Below are 22,121 nucleotides of genomic sequence, written 5' to 3'. Positions count from 1 at the left end.
AAAAAAAAAAAAATCAGAAGATAGCCTAATATTAGTTATGCAGTTCCAAAGCCAAGTTTGGGGATATGTTTTGGAAAAAGAATGCATTTGACTAAGCCTCCCAAAATGGTAATGGAAAACAAGATACCAGATTGTTACTTGTACATACAAATTAATTTCATTCAAACAATTCCGAAATAAAGGAGGCTTCCTGATACCTAGAATTTACTTAAGACTTTTACTTCTAAGTTGTTCTATTGAATGAGATATATACCTCATGCACAAATGAGATTAAAAAACAAAAACAAAATGATAAATCAAATGTCTTTAAGAAATCATAATACCTACTTGGGAATGAGAGAAAGTTGCCCGATGCTAGAATGGTGCCACACCGCATGTGCCAGAGCTAGCGTGTAGCTGCAGCTCATCTCAGAGTAGGACTGATGACAAGCAGTGAAATCAAAGAGGCGGAAAGGATAGCCGACCCACTCCGTCTCAGACGTCAGGCTGGGACTGCTGATAACACTCACAATTCGATCATGAAGGACGATCCAATACGGCTCCTTTAAAACCAGGAGAAAGCCTCGTGAAAAATAGCATTTACCCAGTATTCCACCCCATATCCAGTATTCTACTCCAAAGCTTAAAATAATAGCACTTTCTCATGTCCAGTTCATTTAGTATCTGATATTTACTACATGGTAAATTGACTTTGCCTATGTTTATTATACGGATAACACCGGTACACATTTGTAATTCATAACTATGTGTGTGTGTATATATATTTTGGAGGAGTGTAAGGAAAAAGTGATTCATAAAGGTGCATAAAAAACAAGTGTGGAAAAAAAAAAACAAGTGTGGAAAGCTCAGGTTTAGACAATATTACTGACATTCAAAGATGTCAGACAACTGTGTGGTGCTGACTAGACACGTGTGGAGGTCACAGAAGGGAGACTTCACATGGGCGGAGAAGTCATGGAAGACTTCACTGAAGAAGCAAGCCCTAAGCCAGCAGAGAATGAGTAAGCTTTAGAGAAGGTGACGGAAGGAATAAGGTTCTGATATATTCTCTTACATGGCAGAAGTACCTGAAACATGTCTCAACAAGCATTATTGCAGGAGCAAAGGCTCTAGATACATAACATGTTCTGGGGGTTGAAAGTAGATCAGATTTTAATGGGAAAACTAAGGCTGGATAGGTAAGGTGGGACCAGAGATGCAGGGACCCATAAGTCAGGTAGATTTATTTAGATCTGATGCAAAATGCAAACAAAATAGTCACTGTAGATTTCTGAAGCAATAACAACGTGAAAGCTTAAAAAATATGAAACATTTCATTAACTGCATGACAAGCTTATACAAATCACAATGATTAACTCACTGGCAGGGCAGTGATGATCAATCCAATTGCATTCATCCATGCTGTAATGTTCTCTCTTGGCACTAAAGGCTGACTATTAGTGGGGAAGAAAGAATAAAAGAGTGAAATTGTAAAAGTGACAATGGATCTTATTTTGAGAACATATATCATTTGGGGGGTGACAACTGACCTATTTCAATAAAACTACAATGGATTTTTAGCGAGTAAAAATATAAACAAAAGCTAAATAAGGCTTTTCTTCTTTTTTTGGTCGTCTCCTTTAACAATGGTTGCTGAGCTAAAAGACTATTTCACTTATGTATACTTCTTCTCCAATCATTATCCCCTACTTTACGTTGGTCTTTAAGAAGGGAATCTTGAAAGACTATCTTTAGTGAGAAGTTAACATTATTCCTAAATTAAATGTCAAACAGCTAATAAAGAGTAGAAGTGGGAACAAACCCAGGTCTTCTGACCCTGTTCAGGGCTCATTCCATTTCATCTGTATTACAAAGCCAAGATCTGGACCCAAAAGACAGCCACTATTCAACGTGCATTGGCCTTGGGACAACAGGTTTGTCACACAGCTCCAAATAAAATATCATTCTCTACAAATAAACAATGAATCTTACTGCAGGAAACAGGATACACACCTTTTCAGGACAACATTTAGAAGAGCATTTCCAACATCTTGGCCTGAAACAGCCAAGGCCATGAGCTCCACACAAGTAACATGCAGTGCGTGGGCAGCGGGGTTGGGAAACTCATTGAATCTCCAGTCACAGTTTGGGAATGGACCAGGAGATTTGCCAGCCATTGGTGCAGATGATTAAAGCAATAACTATTTGATTATTTTGAGATTAAAGGCTCACATTTGTATAATGCTTTACAGTTTTCAAATGTTTCACATGTAAACATCTCATTCGATTACCAATTCACCTGATTATGAGGCCTCAAGAAGTGATTTATTGGAGAGCTTAAGAGGCAAACAATACAAACCAAATACAAATAAATACGACATGACCGAAGTGTACTGATAGCAACCATGTGGTCAACCACAGGTATAAACAATTGGTCTTATATAAGTGGGCTCTTGTAATTGTGACATGATAGCTATAGATGCAACCAAGGTATCTGTAGGCTTTATCAACCTATTTTCTTTTAATAGTTATAGGAAAGTTAATAAGAACATTACTTTCTCATGAGTAATTCTTTTACTTCAGGAAATAATTCCTTGCATACGAAAAGAAATCATGCCCATTTATGTAAAATTGCTCTATCTAGTAAATAGTGGCATGATGTATAGACATATTAAGCACAGTGTGCTAATAATTTAAAACAACATAAAAGTGAAGAAATAAAAATACCAATATAGAATCTCTTTCACTAAAAAAAAAAAAAATAAGGTTTTATTGTTATCTATTAATGTTTTAAAAAACATTCAGGGATTTATTTAAAGCAACAAAATTCTATGTTCTCCAGTGGCAAACAAGATGTATGTTCTATAACACATAGTACATTTATTTAGGAATAGGATTTTTTTTCTTTAAAACAGATTTTTTCTCTAAAGTCTTTTTTGAAATATAAATTTTAATGGAGTAAATTTCTGCCTATCTGGCATAATGCTGCTAATTTAAGATTTCAAAACCTTCAAAACATTTCAAATAAAATGATCTTAAAAAATTGAAATCCTAGAATATATCAAAATCTTGGAATATTTAAAGACAATATATGTTCACACAAATCAACATATAGTTATTTCTGAAGTGTCTGGAAAAATCACAGTAAAAAGGATATTATCTACTAGTCTGCCAATCAATTTGCAATAGTAGGAGTCATCTGGGACCCAGGGATTGTCTTCTCGTGCATTCATAGCGCATTTCAGGTAAGTGTCACTTAGACACCAGCCCTGTGGTCGATTATCCTTGAGCGACCCAATGATTGCATGGACAAGTTTTCGTTTGAGACTTTCGCGATTTCTCAGGTGCATTTCATAATAGTGCAGAGTGTTATACAAATAGGTCACTGGACGATCTGCCAAATAGAAAACAGATCATTACAATGTTACCTGGTTACTGACAACTGTGAAAAACTAATCCTCAATTTCAAGATTACCAAAAAACAGCTCAGAAGGTTATAAAACGATTTCACATGTTGGGCAATTGCATACAATGAATTTTTTTTTCTTTTTTTTGTGTACGCGGGCCTCTCACTGTTGTGGCCTCTCCCGTTGCGGAGCACAGGCTCCGGACATGCAGGCTCAGCAGCCATGGCTCAGGGGCCCAGCCGCTCCGCGGCATGTGGGATCTTCCTGGACCGGGGCACGAACCCGTGTCCCCTGCATCGGCAGGCGGACTCTCAACCACTGCGCCACCAGGGAAGCCTACAATGAATATTTTTATTCTAGGACAACGCAGAAGGCTTCTAACAATATACACAGCTTATACTGAAGGATATTCATCACATTCTGACATAGCAATTCCAGTCCTGGAAATTTATCCTGCAAAAATGACTTATGTGTAAGCAATGTTGCTGCAGCCCTGTTTATACTAGCAAAAGATTAGAACAGTGTAAATGGTGAAAAACAGGGGACTGGTTAGGTCAATTATGGCATGTATGAAGCAGCTTTGTACGTACTGATACAAAATAATCAACCCTAATACATTATAAAGGTTAAAAAAAATAAGGTGCAGAACAATGTGTATATTACATAATATTTGTGAAAAAAAATAAACTACCAACTCCAGAGTATTTAAGGTAGGATACACAGGAAACTGGTAATAGTGATTGCCAACAGGGAAAGAAACTGCCTAGTTGGAGGACAGGGATGGGACTAACTACTTTTCACTGCATCATGTGCATACATTACCCAATACAGAAGAAAAGCATTTTTTTTTTTTTGGTGGTACGCGGGCCTCTCACCGTTGTGGCCTCTCCCGTTGTGGAGCACAGGCTCCGGACGCGCAGGCTCAGCGGCCATGGCTCACGGGCCCAGCCGCTCCGCGGCATGTGGGAACTTCCCGGACTGGGGCACGAACCCGTGTCCCCTGCATTGGCAAGCGGACTCTCAACCACTGCACCACCAGGGAAGCCCCAAGAAAAGCATTTTTAAAGGAATGCTCCCTTGAACTTCATACCTACTCTGCAGTGCTAAAACGCAATTCAGACTTCTGCTTTGAAGGGAGACATCTCAGATCAAGGACTAAGAAAAACTGCCCCCAGATAAATATGCCCTGTCCCCACAGTGGCTGCTCCAGGACTTCTGTGCTCTGTCACTGACCTCACCATGCTCCAGTTACCAGGCTCAAAGCTTTAGAGTTGTCCTCGATTTCTTTCTTTTGATATTTTCCCCATAACTGGTCAATCAAGCCCAATTCCTACTTCCTTGACTATCTGTCCCTTCTTTCTCATTTTCAATGCCACCATACTTGTTTAGATGCTAATCATACACCTGAACGTCTTGACATAAGTCTTTGAAATGGCTTCCTCCTTCCAAGACATGCTGCGGCTAGAACTGGACCTACCTTTCTAAAAGAATGCTTTCCACACCATGACTTTACTCAGTAACTTCTAGTTACCTCTTGAATATCTGCAGGTTATAAAATCCTAACTTCTCAGCCTGGCATTTACGGTGATCTACCACCAGGTACAATTTAGCCCACTGTTTTCAAAATGCCTTGTTTTTTAACACCTCCATGATTTTTCCAAAGGATTCTTTCTGCTTATCATGCTCTCTTCTCCTTTCTCTTTATACAAATCACATACATCATAGTTCAAACACTAACCATCCAAGAAGCCTGCCAAGATCTGTTTAGCTCATAGTAACATTAGTCTGTTCTGAACTCATACTTCCCTCCTATACTGATTTGGTAATTAATCACACAATATATAAAATAAGGGATCTCTAGTAAATTACTTTTTTTTTGGCTATGATTTAACTATTGATATTTTTATGTTTTCTATTTTATACTTCATGGCATCATCACATAGCACTGCCCCTCAAAAACATTTTTATTAAAAATTATTAAAATAAAACCTTTAGAACTACTATTACCCAAATGGTCATGCCCAGCTTAGTTTTGTCTACAGAGCTATTAGATGGAATTAAAATTTGAAAAAGCTCACCATGAAATTTATATAAGCCTCCCAGGTGATCTAGTAGAGTCTCCAATGACTTGGATACTGGGAGCAGCTCTAAAAATCTGTGGATTACTATATCAAATACTGGGAGGAAACGGAGACACACATTTCCAAAATAGATGGGTAGATACGGAGACTGGATCGGCACAGGAGGATCGACCTGCTCTGCCAGGCCCTCAAAATAGAGCTTCTCCGGGTATTTCTGTGGAAGTGAGGAAATGGTAAATGTTTATGGGATCTTTTGTAATTTTCTTAAAAAAGGAGCTAAATAAACCTGTCATTTTTCGAAGAGTATGAAACTGTGTTTGTTCCTGCAATGCAATGAAATCTAGAGTCCTTTACTCACCAAAAATCTCTATTATCCCAAAGATATACCAAAAGAGATTTACATATGAAAGGATTGGTAATAACGCTTTTCATTTTGTATTGTAAGTACCCATGTCTACTAAAACTGTAGTTTCAATTTATTCTTAACATTAGAGATACTCTAGAACCTTGAGAAAGTTTAGGGAGCTAATTCACTTCTATACAGACCAGAGAGAAAAGAGCAGAGCTGCAGAGAAAACAGCCAAGTCAATTAGCCAAATACCTAAAGTTTGGCCTTAAAAGGGATTAACTGAAGCACTAATTTTAATTAGTACCTTGTGATAATTCATGTGCTTGGTGTGCCAGTCATTCTGTAGCCAGTGTTCTGGGGAATTTTCCTTCACAAAGTCACTTACTCGATTTCTAAAATCATTTGGTTTGAGCAACAGCAACTGAATTATGAAATAACAAACCTGGGCTTCATTCCCTTCATGACTACGCATGGCCTTTGGAGAAGAACAGAAAAATTAAATGAAAATGCCCAACCTGTGCGAAAGCATGGCTCTAAAGAGTCTAAATTTGAAAACAGTAAAACTCACGATTATTAGAATTTCATTGTATGTCTAGTCTACCCCAAAACAACTGTTCAGCATTCCTCCAACATATCTGACCCTTTCTTGCCTATTTTTGGCTCTCACCTAGAATGTCCATCTTTATTTTTTGAAATTTAACCTACCTTTTAAGATCCACCACCTAGGTAGATGTAATCTCTCATTGTTGTCTGGCAATATTTTCCCTACACCTCTAACTTATCCTTTTATTTTACTGATTTATAAACTTACCTTATGTCCCTTACTAGACTATAACCATCTTTATATCTATGCTCTACAGCTAAGAGGTAAATGTTAACCACTTAAGCTCCCTAAATATCACCACTATAGTATTAAAAAAAAATGTAGCATTGTCCAGCCTGGTTCAGTGATTTTTCTTAAAATTTGGCCTGAAATAGACATCAAAATCAGGAGAAAAAACTGCTTGGGGAACACTGGGTGGCTATAAGAAACACTCAGTTATGACTATGGCTACCAAAGTGTACAGAAATGGTTATAAGTACTGAAAAAAGATTCAGTGACCTTTTACTACTTCCTGCCTCTAGTAGGAGCCTTTGAGAATCAACTCAGGGCATTACAAGGCCAGGACCACATCTGTCTTATTTACTTCTATACCTTCTGTGCATACGACACAGTAGATATTCAGTACATGCTTACTGAATGAATGAAGAAATTGGGGAATCTCTAGTTCCTTAGGGAATTGATAGCAATACTTGTTTTACAGTATAAATTTATTAAATCCTTAGAAACAACACAGAACAGATCAGCACAAGATCCATTAGCCATACACATCGATCCAAAAGAGAATGGGACTGCTTAGAAATCTGTTCTTAAGTAAATGTATTCTTACCAGGCAGAGAATTAATCTGTCCAATGTAACAATGTTGTACTTCCATACCATGTCATTGAGAATTTCAATGCATTTGTTGAGTTGCTGACCCCCAGCTGATGTAGAGAACTCATATACCAGGAAATCTGCAAATGTTCTCACATGGACTACCAAGGCCCTAGCTCCAATTCTCTCTAACACTCTGGAAAGCAGAGAGTAAAAAATAAATTGCATTGCTGTAGGGTATAATGGATTGCCAAATGGAATGCAGATCTAGGTTTCTGGCTTACCTATAGCCAATCTGATTAATATGATCTGTTTCCAGGAGCATTTTCCAGAGAAGACAAAGGAAGAGAGGAGGAGAGCGTTGTGCAGAAAAGTGGGTAATGATGTCATTTTCATTCGTCATTGACTTCCACTTCCTATACTCCTCCTCCACGTTTTTTTTCAGATTAAAACGGCTTTCCTGAGGTACATTATTTTGTTTAAAGAATGCCTACAAGGAAGAACAGAAGTTTATTTCAATGGTTGTAGTAAAAAGGGCTATGGCTACAGAGTCAAGAAACCAGCTCCAGGCTTGACTCTAACACTAATAAATTCCAGGTCACCTCAAGCAGCTCAGTAATCAAGGCCTGAATTTCTATACTGGGAAAATACAAAGGCTTGATTGGATTATCTGTAAGATTTCTTTCCTAGATTTTCTAAACAGAAATTCCAAGCAAGCCTGAATTTCAAACTTTCTTCAATCATCTGTTGATACTTCTGCTCATCTTTGGGAAAAAAAAAGGAAAAGAAAAAGAAATTTAAGTACTCTTTGGTTACATATCTTAGTATATCTATAAGGAAAATCCATTACACTAGCCGAGTGATTCTCAGAGTATGGTCCCCAGACCATCCGTATCAGTGTTACCTGGGACCTGTAAGAAACGCAAATTCTCAGGCCTTATCCCAGACCTACTGAATCAGGAGCTCCGCAGCTGGGGTCCAGCAATCTTTAGCTAAACAAGCCCTCCAGGTGATTCTGATAAGTTTGAAAAGACCTACTGTTCCAGCCCTATTAAAAGTTACAGAAAACAGATGTTCATTATGCCTAAAATTTTCTCTGCGAAGTGGAAGACAGATGAGGTTTTCCTTTCTCCATATTATAAAAGCCAAGTTTATAGTTTTCTCTTTGTGTGATTTTAAAAAATCAGTCAAGTGTACATGATGTGTATTCTGTGAAGCTCCATTACACTGTATTTCTCCCCATTGCTGTTCTATGAGAATTTTTCAGTTAATGTGTTAAATCTCACAAGATTCTAAAACTGTTCACTAGTAAGATGAAGCCATAACAATTAAATTTTTAGAAACATATCCAGTCCTATAATAAGACAAGGAAAAAACTCAAGAGATTTTGGAAGTAATAGCAAGGATTTACAAAAAAAAGAAATAAAAGCTAATTTTCTCTGGGTATCATCAAAACTCTCTAGAATAACACAGTAAATGGGAAGAATGATTTCATATACTGTAGACTCAATATATAATTCAAGATGAAATTACCTGCAGTGGGCCTGGAAAACAACTAAGGGTGTGTGAAGCCCAATTATGAGGAGTAAAACTCATGATGGTCTGAAGGATGTCTTTACACCAAGTTCCCTGAATTGAATCAGAGCCTGTAAAAAAATCTAAACACAAGCAAACAAATGTAACCCAGATATAAAAGATCATGGCCACAATTCATAAAGGATTTCACAGAAAATTCACAAGTATGTACACTCAGAGAATTTCACTGCAGTGCATTCACTACTTAACTAGTAATCACATCGGTAAATGTGAACATAACTAGTGAAAAGAAGACAAAAGACATTTGGTATCTTTTTTTTTTTTTAATTACAGAGCACCACTGATAAAAGACTGGTACAGGCCCATCACGACTGCTCATTTAGTTCACTCTGACAATGAGGTATTAGCACTTTACTGAGCCAAGGAAATAGAATTAATAAAGTACCACATATCTTTTCTGGTGGTTGAAACAGCTATAGACTATAACTCTCTAAACCAAAGAGGTTTATTTATGTAAAATAAGACAGTTTACACAAAGGTATTTGAGGTTGCTAAATTCAATAACTATTTCTTTAAAATAGCCATTCTCGAAGTGTGGTCTGTAGACTCTGTGGGTCCCCAGTATCCTTTCAAGGATTCGATGAGGTCAATGCTATTGAAATAATAATAATACTAAGATATCATTGGCCATTTTACTGTGTTGAAATGTGCACCGATGGCACAAAAGCAATGGTGGGTAACACTGCTGGCCCTCAGAACAAATCAAACAGTGGCACCAAACAATACTAACAGCCACTGTAATCTTCACCACAAAACACTCTTAGCAGGAAAAAAAAAGTGCCGTTTCACTTAAGAATATCCTTGATAAAGTAGTAAAAAAGATTGTATCTCAGCCCTTAAGTACATCTATTTGTAATATTGTGTGTGATAAAATGGAAGTACGCATAAGGTGTTCCACCTACACACCAAAGTATGATGGGTATCTTGAGGAAAAATACTTGTGCGATTGAGTACTGGGTCAAATTAGTTCTTTTTTTCAATGGAATTCCAATTTTACTTGAAAGAACATATAGTTTTCTGGATTTGGGCATTAGGCAGACATTTTCTTGAAAATTAACAAAGGGAGTCTGTCACTTCAAGAAGAACAAATGACTGCATCTTTTACCAATGATAAAATTTGACCTTTCAAGTGAAAATTAGAATTTTGGAAAACTTATATACACTACCACAAGCCTAATAGTTTTCCAAAACTTAAAGAATTTTTCTAATGAAATCTGTAGTGAGATTCAAAAATGTAATTTTCTTATACTACATAATGAAATGTGTCAACATTTACAAGCTCTATCTACAGAACTCAGCAAACCAATGTTTTCTAAAAAAACAATTCATGAATTTACAAAATATGCATGAACACAAAATCCATTAAATGTACAAAATAGACCAGTGGGTTATAAGGTAACAGAGTACGAAGAGTTCACTGATAGGACTTTGTATTCCATTTAAGAAACTATCAATTTTTCAATTTTGTGTGACATCAAACAATATTCATAATTAGCTGAAAATGCTATTAAAATACTCTTCCCCTTTCCATCTCCTACCTGTGTGAGGCCATTTCCTTTTTACTTACTTCTACTAAAATAACACTTGCAATAGATGAGATGTAGAAGCAAATAAAAGAATCCAGCAATGTTCCTTTACATCAGACATTAAAGAAAGATGCAAAGGGCTTCCCTGGTGGCACACTGGTTAAGCATCTGCCTGCCAATGCAGGGGACACGGGTTTGAGCCCTGGTCTGGAAGGATCCCACATGCCACAGAGCAACTAAGCCCGTGTGCCACAACTACTGAGCCTGTGCTCTAGAACCCACGAGCCACAACTACTGAGCCCACATGCCACAACTACTGAAGCCCAGTGCGCCTGGAGTCTGCTCCGCAACGGGAAGCCACCGCAATGAGGGCCGTGCACTGCAACGAAGAGTAGCCCCTGCTCACCACAACTAGAGAAAGCCCGCACACAGCAACAAAGACCCAATGCAGCCAAAAATAAACAAACAAACAAATAAATAAAAGCAGCTCTATAAAAAAAAAAGAAAGATGCAAAACATGTAAAACAATGGTACTTCTCACTAAAGTTTTGTTTTGGAGACAACAGGGTTTATTTTTCATAAAAATTATATCATGTATGTTAACATGCAATAGGTTTATTACTGTTATTTTAAAATAAATCAAATATTTAAAAAACTCCTACTTTAATATCTGACAAAGTAAATATCATATATGTAATCCATATAACAGAAAATCTTTGGGAATTTCAATTATTATTATTATTTTTTAAGAGTATAAAGTGGTCCTGAGACCAAAAAGCTCAGGAACCATGACTTTAAAATGATGTTAGATGACCAAAAACTGATGTTCAACCTAGTTAAAATGGTAGTACACAGAGAAGAATTTACATTAATTACTGAAATGGTGAAGATATCAAAACAACAACTGGTTTTTTGGAAACAAGTGAGAAGAATCTTTTCAGTAGGTTACCCTCCCCCCTGCCCCTTAGTAGTCAGGAGGGACACAGCACACTCTGACTCATCTGTGTCTGTTGGTAGTGGCTGCATATTCACTGTACCTGTTACGTGAGTTGCTCTAGCTAAGGTCAATATCAAGGCGCGGTTCAGTTCTTCAGATTCCGCTGAAAGCACCGTTTTGGGATCGCTAAGGAAGCGTGTAAACTGTGGCTGTACCTCCGAGCTACCTAATGCTGTTATAAGCCTGAGTGCAGTGCTCTCAACACTGAAAAGTGGGAGAACAAAAACAATCATTAAAAGATTAAGCTACAGATAACATCTCAGAACTACAGAATTAAATCTAATTCTACGTTAATCACAACGGGAAAACATGCAAACTATAAATTTCCCTTCTTTGGTTAAAAACAAACAGACAAATGAACTCGTCTTTTGTGTGGGAATGAGCTTTGCTTAATTTGTTTTAAAAGCCCGACGTGCCAAATTTTACAGCAAAAGATAGCTTGTAGCCTGCAGGACTAAAAAATTTCACCCGGATGCACAGCATTTCAAAAAGTACATCCTTTAAAATTTGAAATGTATTTTCACTTAGAGAAAATCAAAATGATGTGATACTTTAACCATAATCTGAAGTATATTTGAATCCAGTATTCTAAAGGGCTAAGTTAGAATACAATGTCAAAGGTCTTGGAAGTACTTGTTCTCAGTCCGAAGATCCCTAGGCAATAATTCAACTATCTTACTAGGTTTCTATTTAAAAACACTGGACTCTACTTCTTCTATACTGGAAATAAAACACTCCAGAAGCCCTGGAGTTTTATGACAGTGAATAAAAATACTGTGAGGTAATGGATTAAGTTCCCCATCTCCAACAAAGTTTCTAATAAATCCAAGCAAAGACAGTCTCCAATGAGCTCACCAGAGATGGAGCTGGTTCTGGTTGGTTTGTGCAACTGCAGCCAAAGTATGAAGATGACTCAGGAGCTGAACTCTGTAATGAGGCTGAATGTGGTGCATCCGGTAGCTGAACATCTCAAGAAGCGTGTGCAAGATCCCCCAGGCATGAGACTTGAAAACAGTTGGCAAAAGCTGACCTTGAGGAACAAGACAGTTTAAGGCACCAATCAGTAACAGCTATGTATTAAAAGATACCTGAAGAAAAGTCACACTGAATAAAATCTATGCAAAGACTCTGATCATGAACACACACACATACAAACATACAGATACACATGCACACATATATACTCATATATTTTCCAAATCTTCTCCATAATTTGTACTTTAATTTTAAGGAAGAAAATCCAGATCCTAATTTTTGGGTTGGCCAAAAAGTTCGTTCGAGTTTTTCTGTTACAAAACGAACTTTCTGGCCAACCCAACAATACCAACTTTGCTTTTTTTTTTCTGGAATTTGACAAATGATACTCAAGTTCATCTGGAAAGGTAAAATAAGAGCGACGATATGGAAAAAAATTACTCTAACCTTCCTCACTTCTTTATTTTTATTTAGTTATCTTTTAAATTACTTTCATAACGTTACTGTTCCCAACCTTTTGAAGCATGAGGATCACTTTCTAATACACAAATTGCATCACACCCCCTCCTCCCTGCTAATAAAGTTTAATTTGACTTTCAATTATCTGGAAAAAAGAGTAACCATGGTTAAAATGATACTGTATTAATAAAAAGTTAAAATTACCTCAAATCAGAAAAACACTTCCATATTAGAAAATATCTATTATTTAGAACTGCATAACAACCAACAGACGTCGTACAATGTCTTCTGCAATGCAGGAACACCCCCTGCCTATTGCCAGTCAGACTTGGTACTCATTGCTGCCCCGGGCAAACCAGAAAGAGAGGCAAATGGGACCGCTGGTTTTTATATGAGTACAGGCATCATGTCTGTCCTGCTCACTGCATCCCAAGCACCTAGCACAATTACACGCCCCCCCTTTCTTAACCATAACTTTACTTTAAAGCATGCATCCCACTCCCTTGACCCTCTGTGAGGGTCTATCCCTCTTTTTTGTTTTATTTTTCTCTGTAAGGTTCATCACCTGACATATTCCATATTTCGATTATTTACATTTTTTGTCTGTCTTCCTCATTTAGCAGGTAATCTCTACGATGGCAGTGATTTCTGTACACTGCTATATCCCTAGCAACTAGAAAAGTATACGTTGAATGAATGGAAGCGTTAATGGTTAAAAACACCAGAAAGTCCTGTCTTACTGATAAATCCTTTGATGCCCAAAGACTCTATTTCCATATAGACCAATAAACGGCTGTACGTTTCCACTAGGGCTGGAGCCAAGGCCACACTGGACTTTGCATGAGCAAGTTTTATCACTCTGGTAGCAATGCTGTGGATAAGGCTGAGGAGAAACAACATATTAAAATAAAAGAAAATAAAAATTCATTACTTTTGACATAAACACAGGAATTATTCTACTTATTGAGAACTTGGTATAAATCTGAACTTAAATATATGAAATGAATCAGCTCTGTTTTAATCATTTAGGTTGTACAGGACACATGGTAGTGATGCACTGTACAACCTGAGACTAATTCTGGTTTCCACACTGCTTTCAATGTGCCTCAGGATCTCTCTGCTCACAGAAAAGCAAAATTTGGGTACAACTCATGTACCCAACTCAAAATTTGGGTACATGCTCGAATGGTTTTAGGCTGTTTCTTTTTCAAATATGTAACTAAAGCCATTTAAGAAATTAACTTTTGTTACAGAATTACTTAACAAATCACTGGTAAGACCCAAATATTAGGTACTAAAGGGACTTTCCTCAATTTTGTCACATATGCCAGTAAAGCGCTTGTATAATTCTAGCACAATGTTAACCATTTGAAAAAGAGCATGTTTTTTCTAGAATCAATGACCCCCCACCTGGAGGTCCACACATACATTCTCTTTGACCTAGGCAGTGTTTGAAGTTTGAGCCAACACTTAATGGTTGAGAGTCTAGAAATAAAAGCCCTTTCCAAAAAAAACAAGAACTAGATACACTAATGTTCATTCTTACATTGCAGAAATTAGCACAAGTGGCAGCACCATTAAGTTGAGCCCCTCCCGCTCCAGTCAGCCTCAACCCCTCTATACACGCAGGCTTCCGTGCACACTATTACCTGACTCGCCTTCACGCAGCCCCAGGCAGGTGTCACTCACTTACATTATCAGCTTGGCTCCTATGGGCACTTGAGGTTCTAGAATCACACCCAACACAGCCCTTTCTGTCTTTTAGAAACCATAAATGTCAATTCTAAAAGCACTCTTATGTACAGTCAACATAGGAAAGATATTACAGTTTTTGCATCCCTGGACTCAGCAATTCTACTTCCAGCAAATTATTTGATAAAAATGGAATTATGGATAGGTGCAAAGACAGCCAGAAAGGTGCAAAGACAGCCAGAAAGGTGCAAAGACAGCCAGAAAGATAATCTTCATAGCCATCTTTATAACACTGAGACACTGCAATCTCAGTATCCAACTATGTGGAACTGACTAAAGAATCATACATAGACACACAAAAGACTTCTTTGTAGCAATTAAAACATGTTCCTGAAGAGCACTAGATCTAAAAACATGTTTAATTAAAAAAAACCAAAAAACAGGTGTGTAATAGATTATGTGAGAAAAAGGTGGTTATAAAATAGTACTGTAGTTAAGAACACATTTTGAAAAAACAAAAATACCCCCTATAAATTCATATATTTATACATAGAAAAAAGACTCAAAACATATATATAAATATAATTTTACAATGCTTATTTCTTATGGAGGGATTATAGCAATTATTTTCATTTTCTTTGGGTTTATTTGTATATTCTAGAATTCCTATAATAAACAATAACATTTTTGTAATAAAATAAACCTAAAGGTTTTTAAAAATATACCTGGCCATAAAATATACACACATAATCATGAAATCAAGTCTTTGCTGCGCTGATATCAATTCCCTGGCATAGGACGAAATAAATAAGAAAGAACATACCTCATTTTGGCATGAACTGTCAGTGAATCCAGGAGGTTCATTGGTAAGGGAGTAATAGATCCTGAAGCCAAACAGCTCGTTCCAGGAAGAGGTATCCTCATAATTCCATTTCCATAAATAGTTTCTACCAGAGCTCCCATGGGTAATGTAAAACATTCTGAATTTGTAGAGTATGCATTACACAGCAGGGCGATCTTATAGTCATTCATCTGTAAACTTTTATTTCTAAGACTCTGCTGTAGGAACCTAAAATTTCAAGTTCCATTCAACAGAAAAAAAATGCAAATAATTTCTAGAAAGGTAATTTGCATTTCTAAAAAAGTTTAATTTCATGCAACTATATATTTATTTCTATAGGTATTATAGTTTCTGCCCAAAACATAGTGTTAACACATATAAAAGACTGAGAAGCATTTCAGAAAGAATGTAATGATAAGTGAACACTGAATGGTTGTTAAGTATGTACTATATATACTGTACAAAGATTCAGATAATGAAGAAATAACTCACAGATTCATGAACTAGTCTTCTACTTATCTATTTGCTTAAGTACAATAATATACCTTCATTACAGATGTCACTAAGAAAAAATGGTTAAGGGTTACCTCATAAAATGAAAGCCAAACGAAATGTGAAGTCTGACTACCCTACAGTCTCCTATGAAGAGACCTGACAGTCCTTTTCAGAAGTTCAGCTATTCCTAACACCCTTGACGGAAGCCCAGTCCTATCTAAAAGAGGGCATCTTCTTTGAGTAATCGCAGCTTTGGAAATGATGTAAGGGAGCATGCCAGCCAGATCAGCTCAAGCAATCCTGGCAGCCCAGGGAGTGAAAGATATCCCAGTCAGATCATGCTCAAGTTCCAAGTACTTAAACAATTTTGAAACATTTTCACATAGTTTTGGAAATTAAGTATTTTAACTAAGGTAAAACATGTAAAAGCGTAGACCTGAAAATTAAAAAAAATATATATAAATATATATCTCCACATACATATAAACAGGCTTGGTTAATCTTCTAGTTGCTTTCTGCTGCAACTGATCAGGTTCCCTTAGTTATAACGTACACATTAAATATTTACCCTTACCTCTAGTGGATGTGGGAAGATTTCCATACTTCACATAAATACTGAGACCAATATTAGTCTACAACCCACTATTTATTAAATTAAAAGAAATGAACTGTCAAGTTACAAACAACTTACTCATGGTGAAGCTTTAGGGAATGAGGTATTGGAATCTGTAGCTTGGAGTTGTCATTTTGGGCTTTTCTATTGAGGTGAATCCAAATGCAGGTCATTGCAAAGGCATGAGTTGACTGGGGTTTGTTAATGTCAGGAACTGGGATAAACTAGAAAAGAACAATTTAAATATAAGAAAGAGTAGAATTAACTAATTATATATATTTTAGTAATCCATTTCTGCTGTATCTCATAATTTAGCTCCAACTGTCCTTTGACTGTTCAATAACACAAATCAGAAGATCTAACAGCTATCAAATATTGAAACTACTACAAGATTGTTTTTACTTGCCAAGAAAATAACTGAAATCCACAGGTGCTTAGTCAAGCTTTTCCTACTGCCACAAAGCATTCATAATCATTAAATTTTTATTCTTGGACTCCCCTGGTGGCACAGTGGTTAAGAATCTGCCTGCCAGTGCAGGAGACCCGGGTTCGAGCCCTGGTCCAGCAAGAACCCACATGCCACGGAGCAACTAAGCCCGTGTGCCACAACTACTGAGCCTGCACTCTAGAGACCGCGAGCCACAACTACTGAAGCCCGCACGCCTAGAGCCCGTGCTCCACAGCAAGAGAAGCCACCGCAACGAGAAGCCTGCGCACTGCAACGAAGTGGAGCCCCCGCTCGCCGCAACTAGAGAAAGCCCGCGTGCAGCAATGAAGACCCAATGAAGCCGAAAATAAATAATCAAATAAATTTATTAAAAAAAGTTTTATTCTTTAAAAATTAAACACATCATTATGAAAAAAATTAATCACATCATTATCTTACTGAGTGTGATAAATATGAATACAGAGTTTCTAAAAGTCACATATATGCTTTCCAAGAACATATAAGAGACATGCAATCTAAATGAGTAACATAAAACATATTGTTTATTGATGGGTGAAATGACACGGATGTCTGGAATTTGCTTTAAAATCATCGGCATTAATCAAAAAGATGAGGAAAGAAGATGAAATAAGAATATTTCTTGGACTTCCCTGGTGGCACAGTGGTTAAGAATCCACCTGCCATTGCAGAGGACACGGGTTCGATCCCTGGTCTGGGAAGATCCCACATGCTGCAGAGCAAATAAGCTCGCGTGCTGCAACTACTGAAGCCTGTGCACCTAGAGCCTGTGCTCTGCAGCAAAGAGAAGCCACTGCAATAAGAAGTCCACACACAGCAATGAAGACCCAACGCAGCCAAAAAAAAAAAAAAAATTCTTGGTGATGGGACAGGAGTGTCTTTTTCTATTTACTCTACATTTTTTTGTGCATTTAAAAATTTCCATAATAAAATGTTTCTAAAAAATGACAATCATCAATATATACCATATTTTACTCAAATACCTTATATAATAAAACACTAGTGTGACACACTCAATTGGCAAACAACCAAAAAAACCATATTAACAGATACTGATATTATGTCGTCATTCAACTGTGTATAGATTAAAACAGTTTCATGCTTTTAAAAATTGTAACCCTGTTTAGAAGGTAGAGAAAGAGCTTGTCATACTAGATGTTCAACTGTGATTTAAGATAAACTTCAAAAATAATCTAGTTCAATTTCGTCACTTTATACAGGAGTAAACTAATGTCAAGAAAAACCGAATGTCTATCCCATGATCACAGCAATCACAAAAACTGGGAAAAGAACCGTGTTTCCAGCTTTCAAGTCCAGTGCTCTTTTCACAAAATCACACTAAAATCCTTAAACATAAATTAGACATAATTCTAATCACATTGTTAACTATTTAGTAAAACTTACTTCTTTTTCTGGGTACAGAAGGTCAAAGAGCTTCATGACAGGGAGAAAATCAGCTAGTGCATTTTTCTGAATACTTCCAGAAATGAATTGCAAGAGAACCCACATCAGATGATCTCTGCCTTTAATCAGTCCTCGCCCTGCTAACTGTAAAAAATGTTTAAATACAAATCTACACAGCCAGTTAAAGAAACAGATACAGTAAAGTTTAAAGAAAAAAGAAAGAGAGAGAAACCTTGTTCTCAGAAAGTTAGCATCTTTTTTTTTAAACATCTTTATTGGAGTATAATTGCTTTACAATGGTGTGTTAGTTTCTGCTTTATAACCAAGTGAATCAGTTATACATATACATATGTTCCCATATCTCTTCCCTCTTGCGCCTCCCTCCCTCCCACCCTCCCTATCCCACCCCTCCAGGCGGTCACAAAGCACCGAGCTGATTTCCCTGAGCTGATCTCCCTGTGCTATGCGGATGCTTCCCACTAGCCATCTACCTTACGTTTGGTAGTGTATATATGTCCATGCCTCTCTCTCGCTTTGTCACAGCTTACCCTTCCCCCTACCTATATCCTCAAGTCCATTCTCTAGTAGGTCTGCGGCTTTATTCCTGTCTTACCCCTAGGCTCTTCATGACATTTTTTTTTCTTAAATTCCATATATATGTGTTAGCATACGGTATTTGTCTTTCTCTTTCTGACTTACTTCACTCTGTATGACAGACTCTAGGTCTATCCACCTCATTACAAATAGCTCAATTTCATTCTTTTTATGGCTGAGTAATATTCCATTGTATATATGCGCCACATCTTTATCCATTCATCCGATGATGGACACTTAGGTTGTTTCCATCTCTGGGCTATTGTAAATAGAGCTGCAATGAACATTTTGGTACATGACTCTTTTTGAATTATGGTTTTCTTAGGGTACATGCCCAGTAGTGGGATTGCTGGGTCATATGGTAGTTCTATTTGTAGTTTTTTAAGGAACCTCCATACTGTTCTCCATAGTGGCTGTATCAATTTACATTCCCACCAACAGTGCAAGAGGGTTCTCTTTTTCCACACCCTCTCCAGCATTTATTGTTTCTAGATTTTTTGATGATGGCCATTCTGACTGGTGTGAGATGATATCTCATTGTAGTTTTGATTTGCATTTCTCTAATGATTAATGATGTTGAGCATCCTTTCATGTGTTTGTTGGCAGTCTGTATATCTTCTTTGGAGAAATGTCTATTTAGGTCTTCTGCCCATTTTTGGATTGGGTTGTTTTTTTGTTATTGAGCTGCATGAGCTGCTTATAAATTTTGGAGATTAATCCTTTGTCAGTTGCTTCATTTGCAAATATTTTCTCCCATTCTGAGGGTTGTCTTTTGGTCTTGTTTATGGTTCCCTTTGCTGTGCAAAAGCTTTGAAGTTTCATTAGGTCCCATTTGTCTATTTTTGTTTTTATTTCCATTTCTCTAGGAGGTGGGTCAGAAAGGACCTTGCTGTGATTTATAGCATCTAAGTTTTACATTTACTAATTACTTTTTCTCCACTCAAGGCACACCCAGCAAAGCCTTTTAAATTATTTTAATATTATATGTTTTCTCCCTGATCTCCAAAACAACTATGCATATCAAAAATTAAATGTTTTAAAACATGATTAAGTTGATAATGTATGCATGAGAATCAAGTTTAATTTTGGAATATTACGAAAAATATTTCATCAAAACACGAGTACTTTATTATACCAAAAGGATGAAATTTATTGTTTTTACTCCTCAAGGACTGGTTATCCAACACAACTGGTTTCCTGGTTTCCTGTAGATTATAACAGAAACCAGTGGTGGTGATCGGGGTGGTGGGTAAGTGGTGGTTGAAAGGATTTTAACAACTCTTATGAAAATATTTCCCCCAAATAATCTAGACTATCAAGATGTTATAGATACAACAACACTATTTTATTCCCATTCAATGTGTCCAAAGCCTTATGCCTAAAACCACCCTTTCCACAACTTACTCTTCCACTTGTATTCCCTGTTTCGGATTCATTGTTCTACTCTTTCATTCACCTGTCTAAGCAGAAACCAGTGGGTGATCCTAGATTCCTGTTACTCCCTGTCACCTATTGTCACCAAGTCGTATTCACCTCCCAGCATACCGGGTTTCTGGCTCCTCCTCTCTGTCCTGGTTTAGGTCTTCAGCATCTCTCACCCGGACCACTGCAACAGCTCCCTTACTAATTTCTTTGCTTCTGATTTTGGCTCCATCCATCTCTACATCACTGTCTTCCTACATGTGGTCATTAGCAGTAATTTTTCCAACTTGTATATGATGATGTCATTCCCTTCCTCATTTGCTTCCCAAAGTAAATTTAACTCAGAACAAACACAGGGTCATATAAAGTTCTCCATGTCTGGCCTTACCTTCCTGCTTTCTTCATCTCACCAACACTTTCCCTTTTACATTTTTCTTTCCAGCTATCACACACTTTTGTCCCTTTCCAAATGACCATCTTATTGTTATGGAAACACTTTCCTATCTTTTCCTCTTGGCAAATTTCTACTTGCCTTTCAAGTAATAGTTTCAAGATCCCTTTGAGAAAGCCATTCCTGATGTCTTTAATAAGGACTATTCTCTCATTCCTATCACAAGGAAACATGCTTCCATTATGTGAACTATAATATTATAATCAAATTGTTTATACCTATATCTTCCCACCGGTAAAGAGCTCTTTGAGGGTACTATACTAGTGCCTTTTCATTTTGTATCTCCTGGTCCTTGCACTGTGAACATGTGGAATGAATAAGTGAATGCAGTTTTTATGGTGACAAGAAAATGAGAAGTTAAGAAATCATAAAGGCACTGAACAAAACAGAAATCAGAGCTCGGAACTTCTGTTCACTAGGTAACATCCACACCAGTCTAAAACATACTAATCAACAGGTAAAGTGGCTCTGGCAAAGGGTGTGGTACTTACCTTCTGATGAAGAGAAAGGACCATATGTGGAAAACTTGCAAACTGGAAAAGCACAAAGAAAATGAGCTGACTCGAGAGATGCTGCCAGAGGAGTTGGCTTGTTCCCCCGTCATCAAACTTCTCCTCGGTCTCCGATCGCTCCATGGCATAAACCACCAGATCCACCAACTGGTCCTCCAGCACAGGGCAGCGCTGCTTGTGCTGTAGGGCAGAGATTAAATACAGTATTCCAAAAGCCTCCCGGTTAGTTTCAGAAGTTACCAGTTAATGGGCATTAATCGTAACAAGAGGCTGAGAAGCATGGAATGAAGTTGAACTTAGAAAGTTAAGGTTAGATTTAGTCTGTTAAAGCTGCATCATGTTACATTATCATAGAGGACGAGTATCATAAAAAATTATTTTTCAGGTCTCACACAAAACAGCCTTCCCATTAACTTTTGACTTTCACTATAGACATCATTGTTCCAATATGACAAAGGGCACTACACAGTAGAAAATTTTGTTATTTATTTTTTGAACAAAGATCATTTAAAAGACAAACGAAATGGGGATAACAGTATTAAGTTTGCAATCTAGCTCAAAATATGAAAACCCTGGATTTCCAGGAATTAAATACTATGACAGGAGAGCAAACAAAGCAGTGTGTGATCTATTTATTTAAAAGTAATCACCACATGTTTACACTAACTTTATATACAGAGGTATATCTAAATAGCTTCCAGATTACTCAATGTCTATTTTTCAACGTGTGGTATTGATCTGATACTGAAAGGAAAACTTCCTCTACAAAAAAAACAAACCTTGATCTCAAAGTTAAATCTCTGCTCTTCCCTCTTAGAAGCCAAACATAATGCAGCTTTAATTTTAA

The 22,121-nt window shown here is 37.1% G+C and overlaps 1 protein-coding gene across 4 annotated transcripts in view; it reads right to left on the bottom strand.

The window, feature by feature from the left end:
* Positions 1-22,121, bottom strand: part of MED23 (mediator complex subunit 23) — a 42,843-nt gene that overhangs the window by 4,209 nt on the left and 16,513 nt on the right. For 3 of the 4 annotated variants that reach the window (XR_010933684.1, XM_067702075.1, XM_067702076.1), the window contains 16 exons: positions 21,254-21,454; positions 18,296-18,439; positions 16,504-16,649; positions 15,300-15,545; positions 13,525-13,667; positions 12,206-12,380; positions 11,391-11,554; positions 8,765-8,889; positions 7,516-7,721; positions 7,247-7,427; positions 6,121-6,291; positions 5,465-5,681; positions 3,137-3,373; positions 1,993-2,158; positions 1,361-1,433; positions 328-542 (listed from right to left, as the gene is read on the bottom strand). Coding sequence is in view for 3 of the 4 variants with exons in the window: in XM_067702075.1 (XP_067558176.1) it covers positions 328-542; positions 1,361-1,433; positions 1,993-2,158; positions 3,137-3,373; positions 5,465-5,681; positions 6,121-6,291; positions 7,247-7,427; positions 7,516-7,721; positions 8,765-8,889; positions 11,391-11,554; positions 12,206-12,380; positions 13,525-13,667; positions 15,300-15,545; positions 16,504-16,649; positions 18,296-18,439; positions 21,254-21,454 (2,810 nt within the window). In the remaining variant the exon portion in view is untranslated. The remainder of the gene's footprint in view (positions 1-327; positions 543-1,360; positions 1,434-1,992; positions 2,159-3,136; positions 3,374-5,464; positions 5,682-6,120; positions 6,292-7,246; positions 7,428-7,515; positions 7,722-8,764; positions 8,890-11,390; positions 11,555-12,205; positions 12,381-13,524; positions 13,668-15,299; positions 15,546-16,503; positions 16,650-18,295; positions 18,440-21,253; positions 21,455-22,121) is intronic. The other variant, XM_067702077.1, reaches the window with a different exon arrangement.

The sequence above is a fragment of the Pseudorca crassidens genome, chromosome 13 (assembly GCF_039906515.1).
Source record: "Pseudorca crassidens isolate mPseCra1 chromosome 13, mPseCra1.hap1, whole genome shotgun sequence".
Classification (NCBI taxonomy): domain Eukaryota; kingdom Metazoa; phylum Chordata; class Mammalia; order Artiodactyla; family Delphinidae; genus Pseudorca; species Pseudorca crassidens.
The sequence above is the reverse complement of the archived record's forward strand: the minus strand, read 5'-3'. Positions and strand labels throughout refer to the sequence as shown.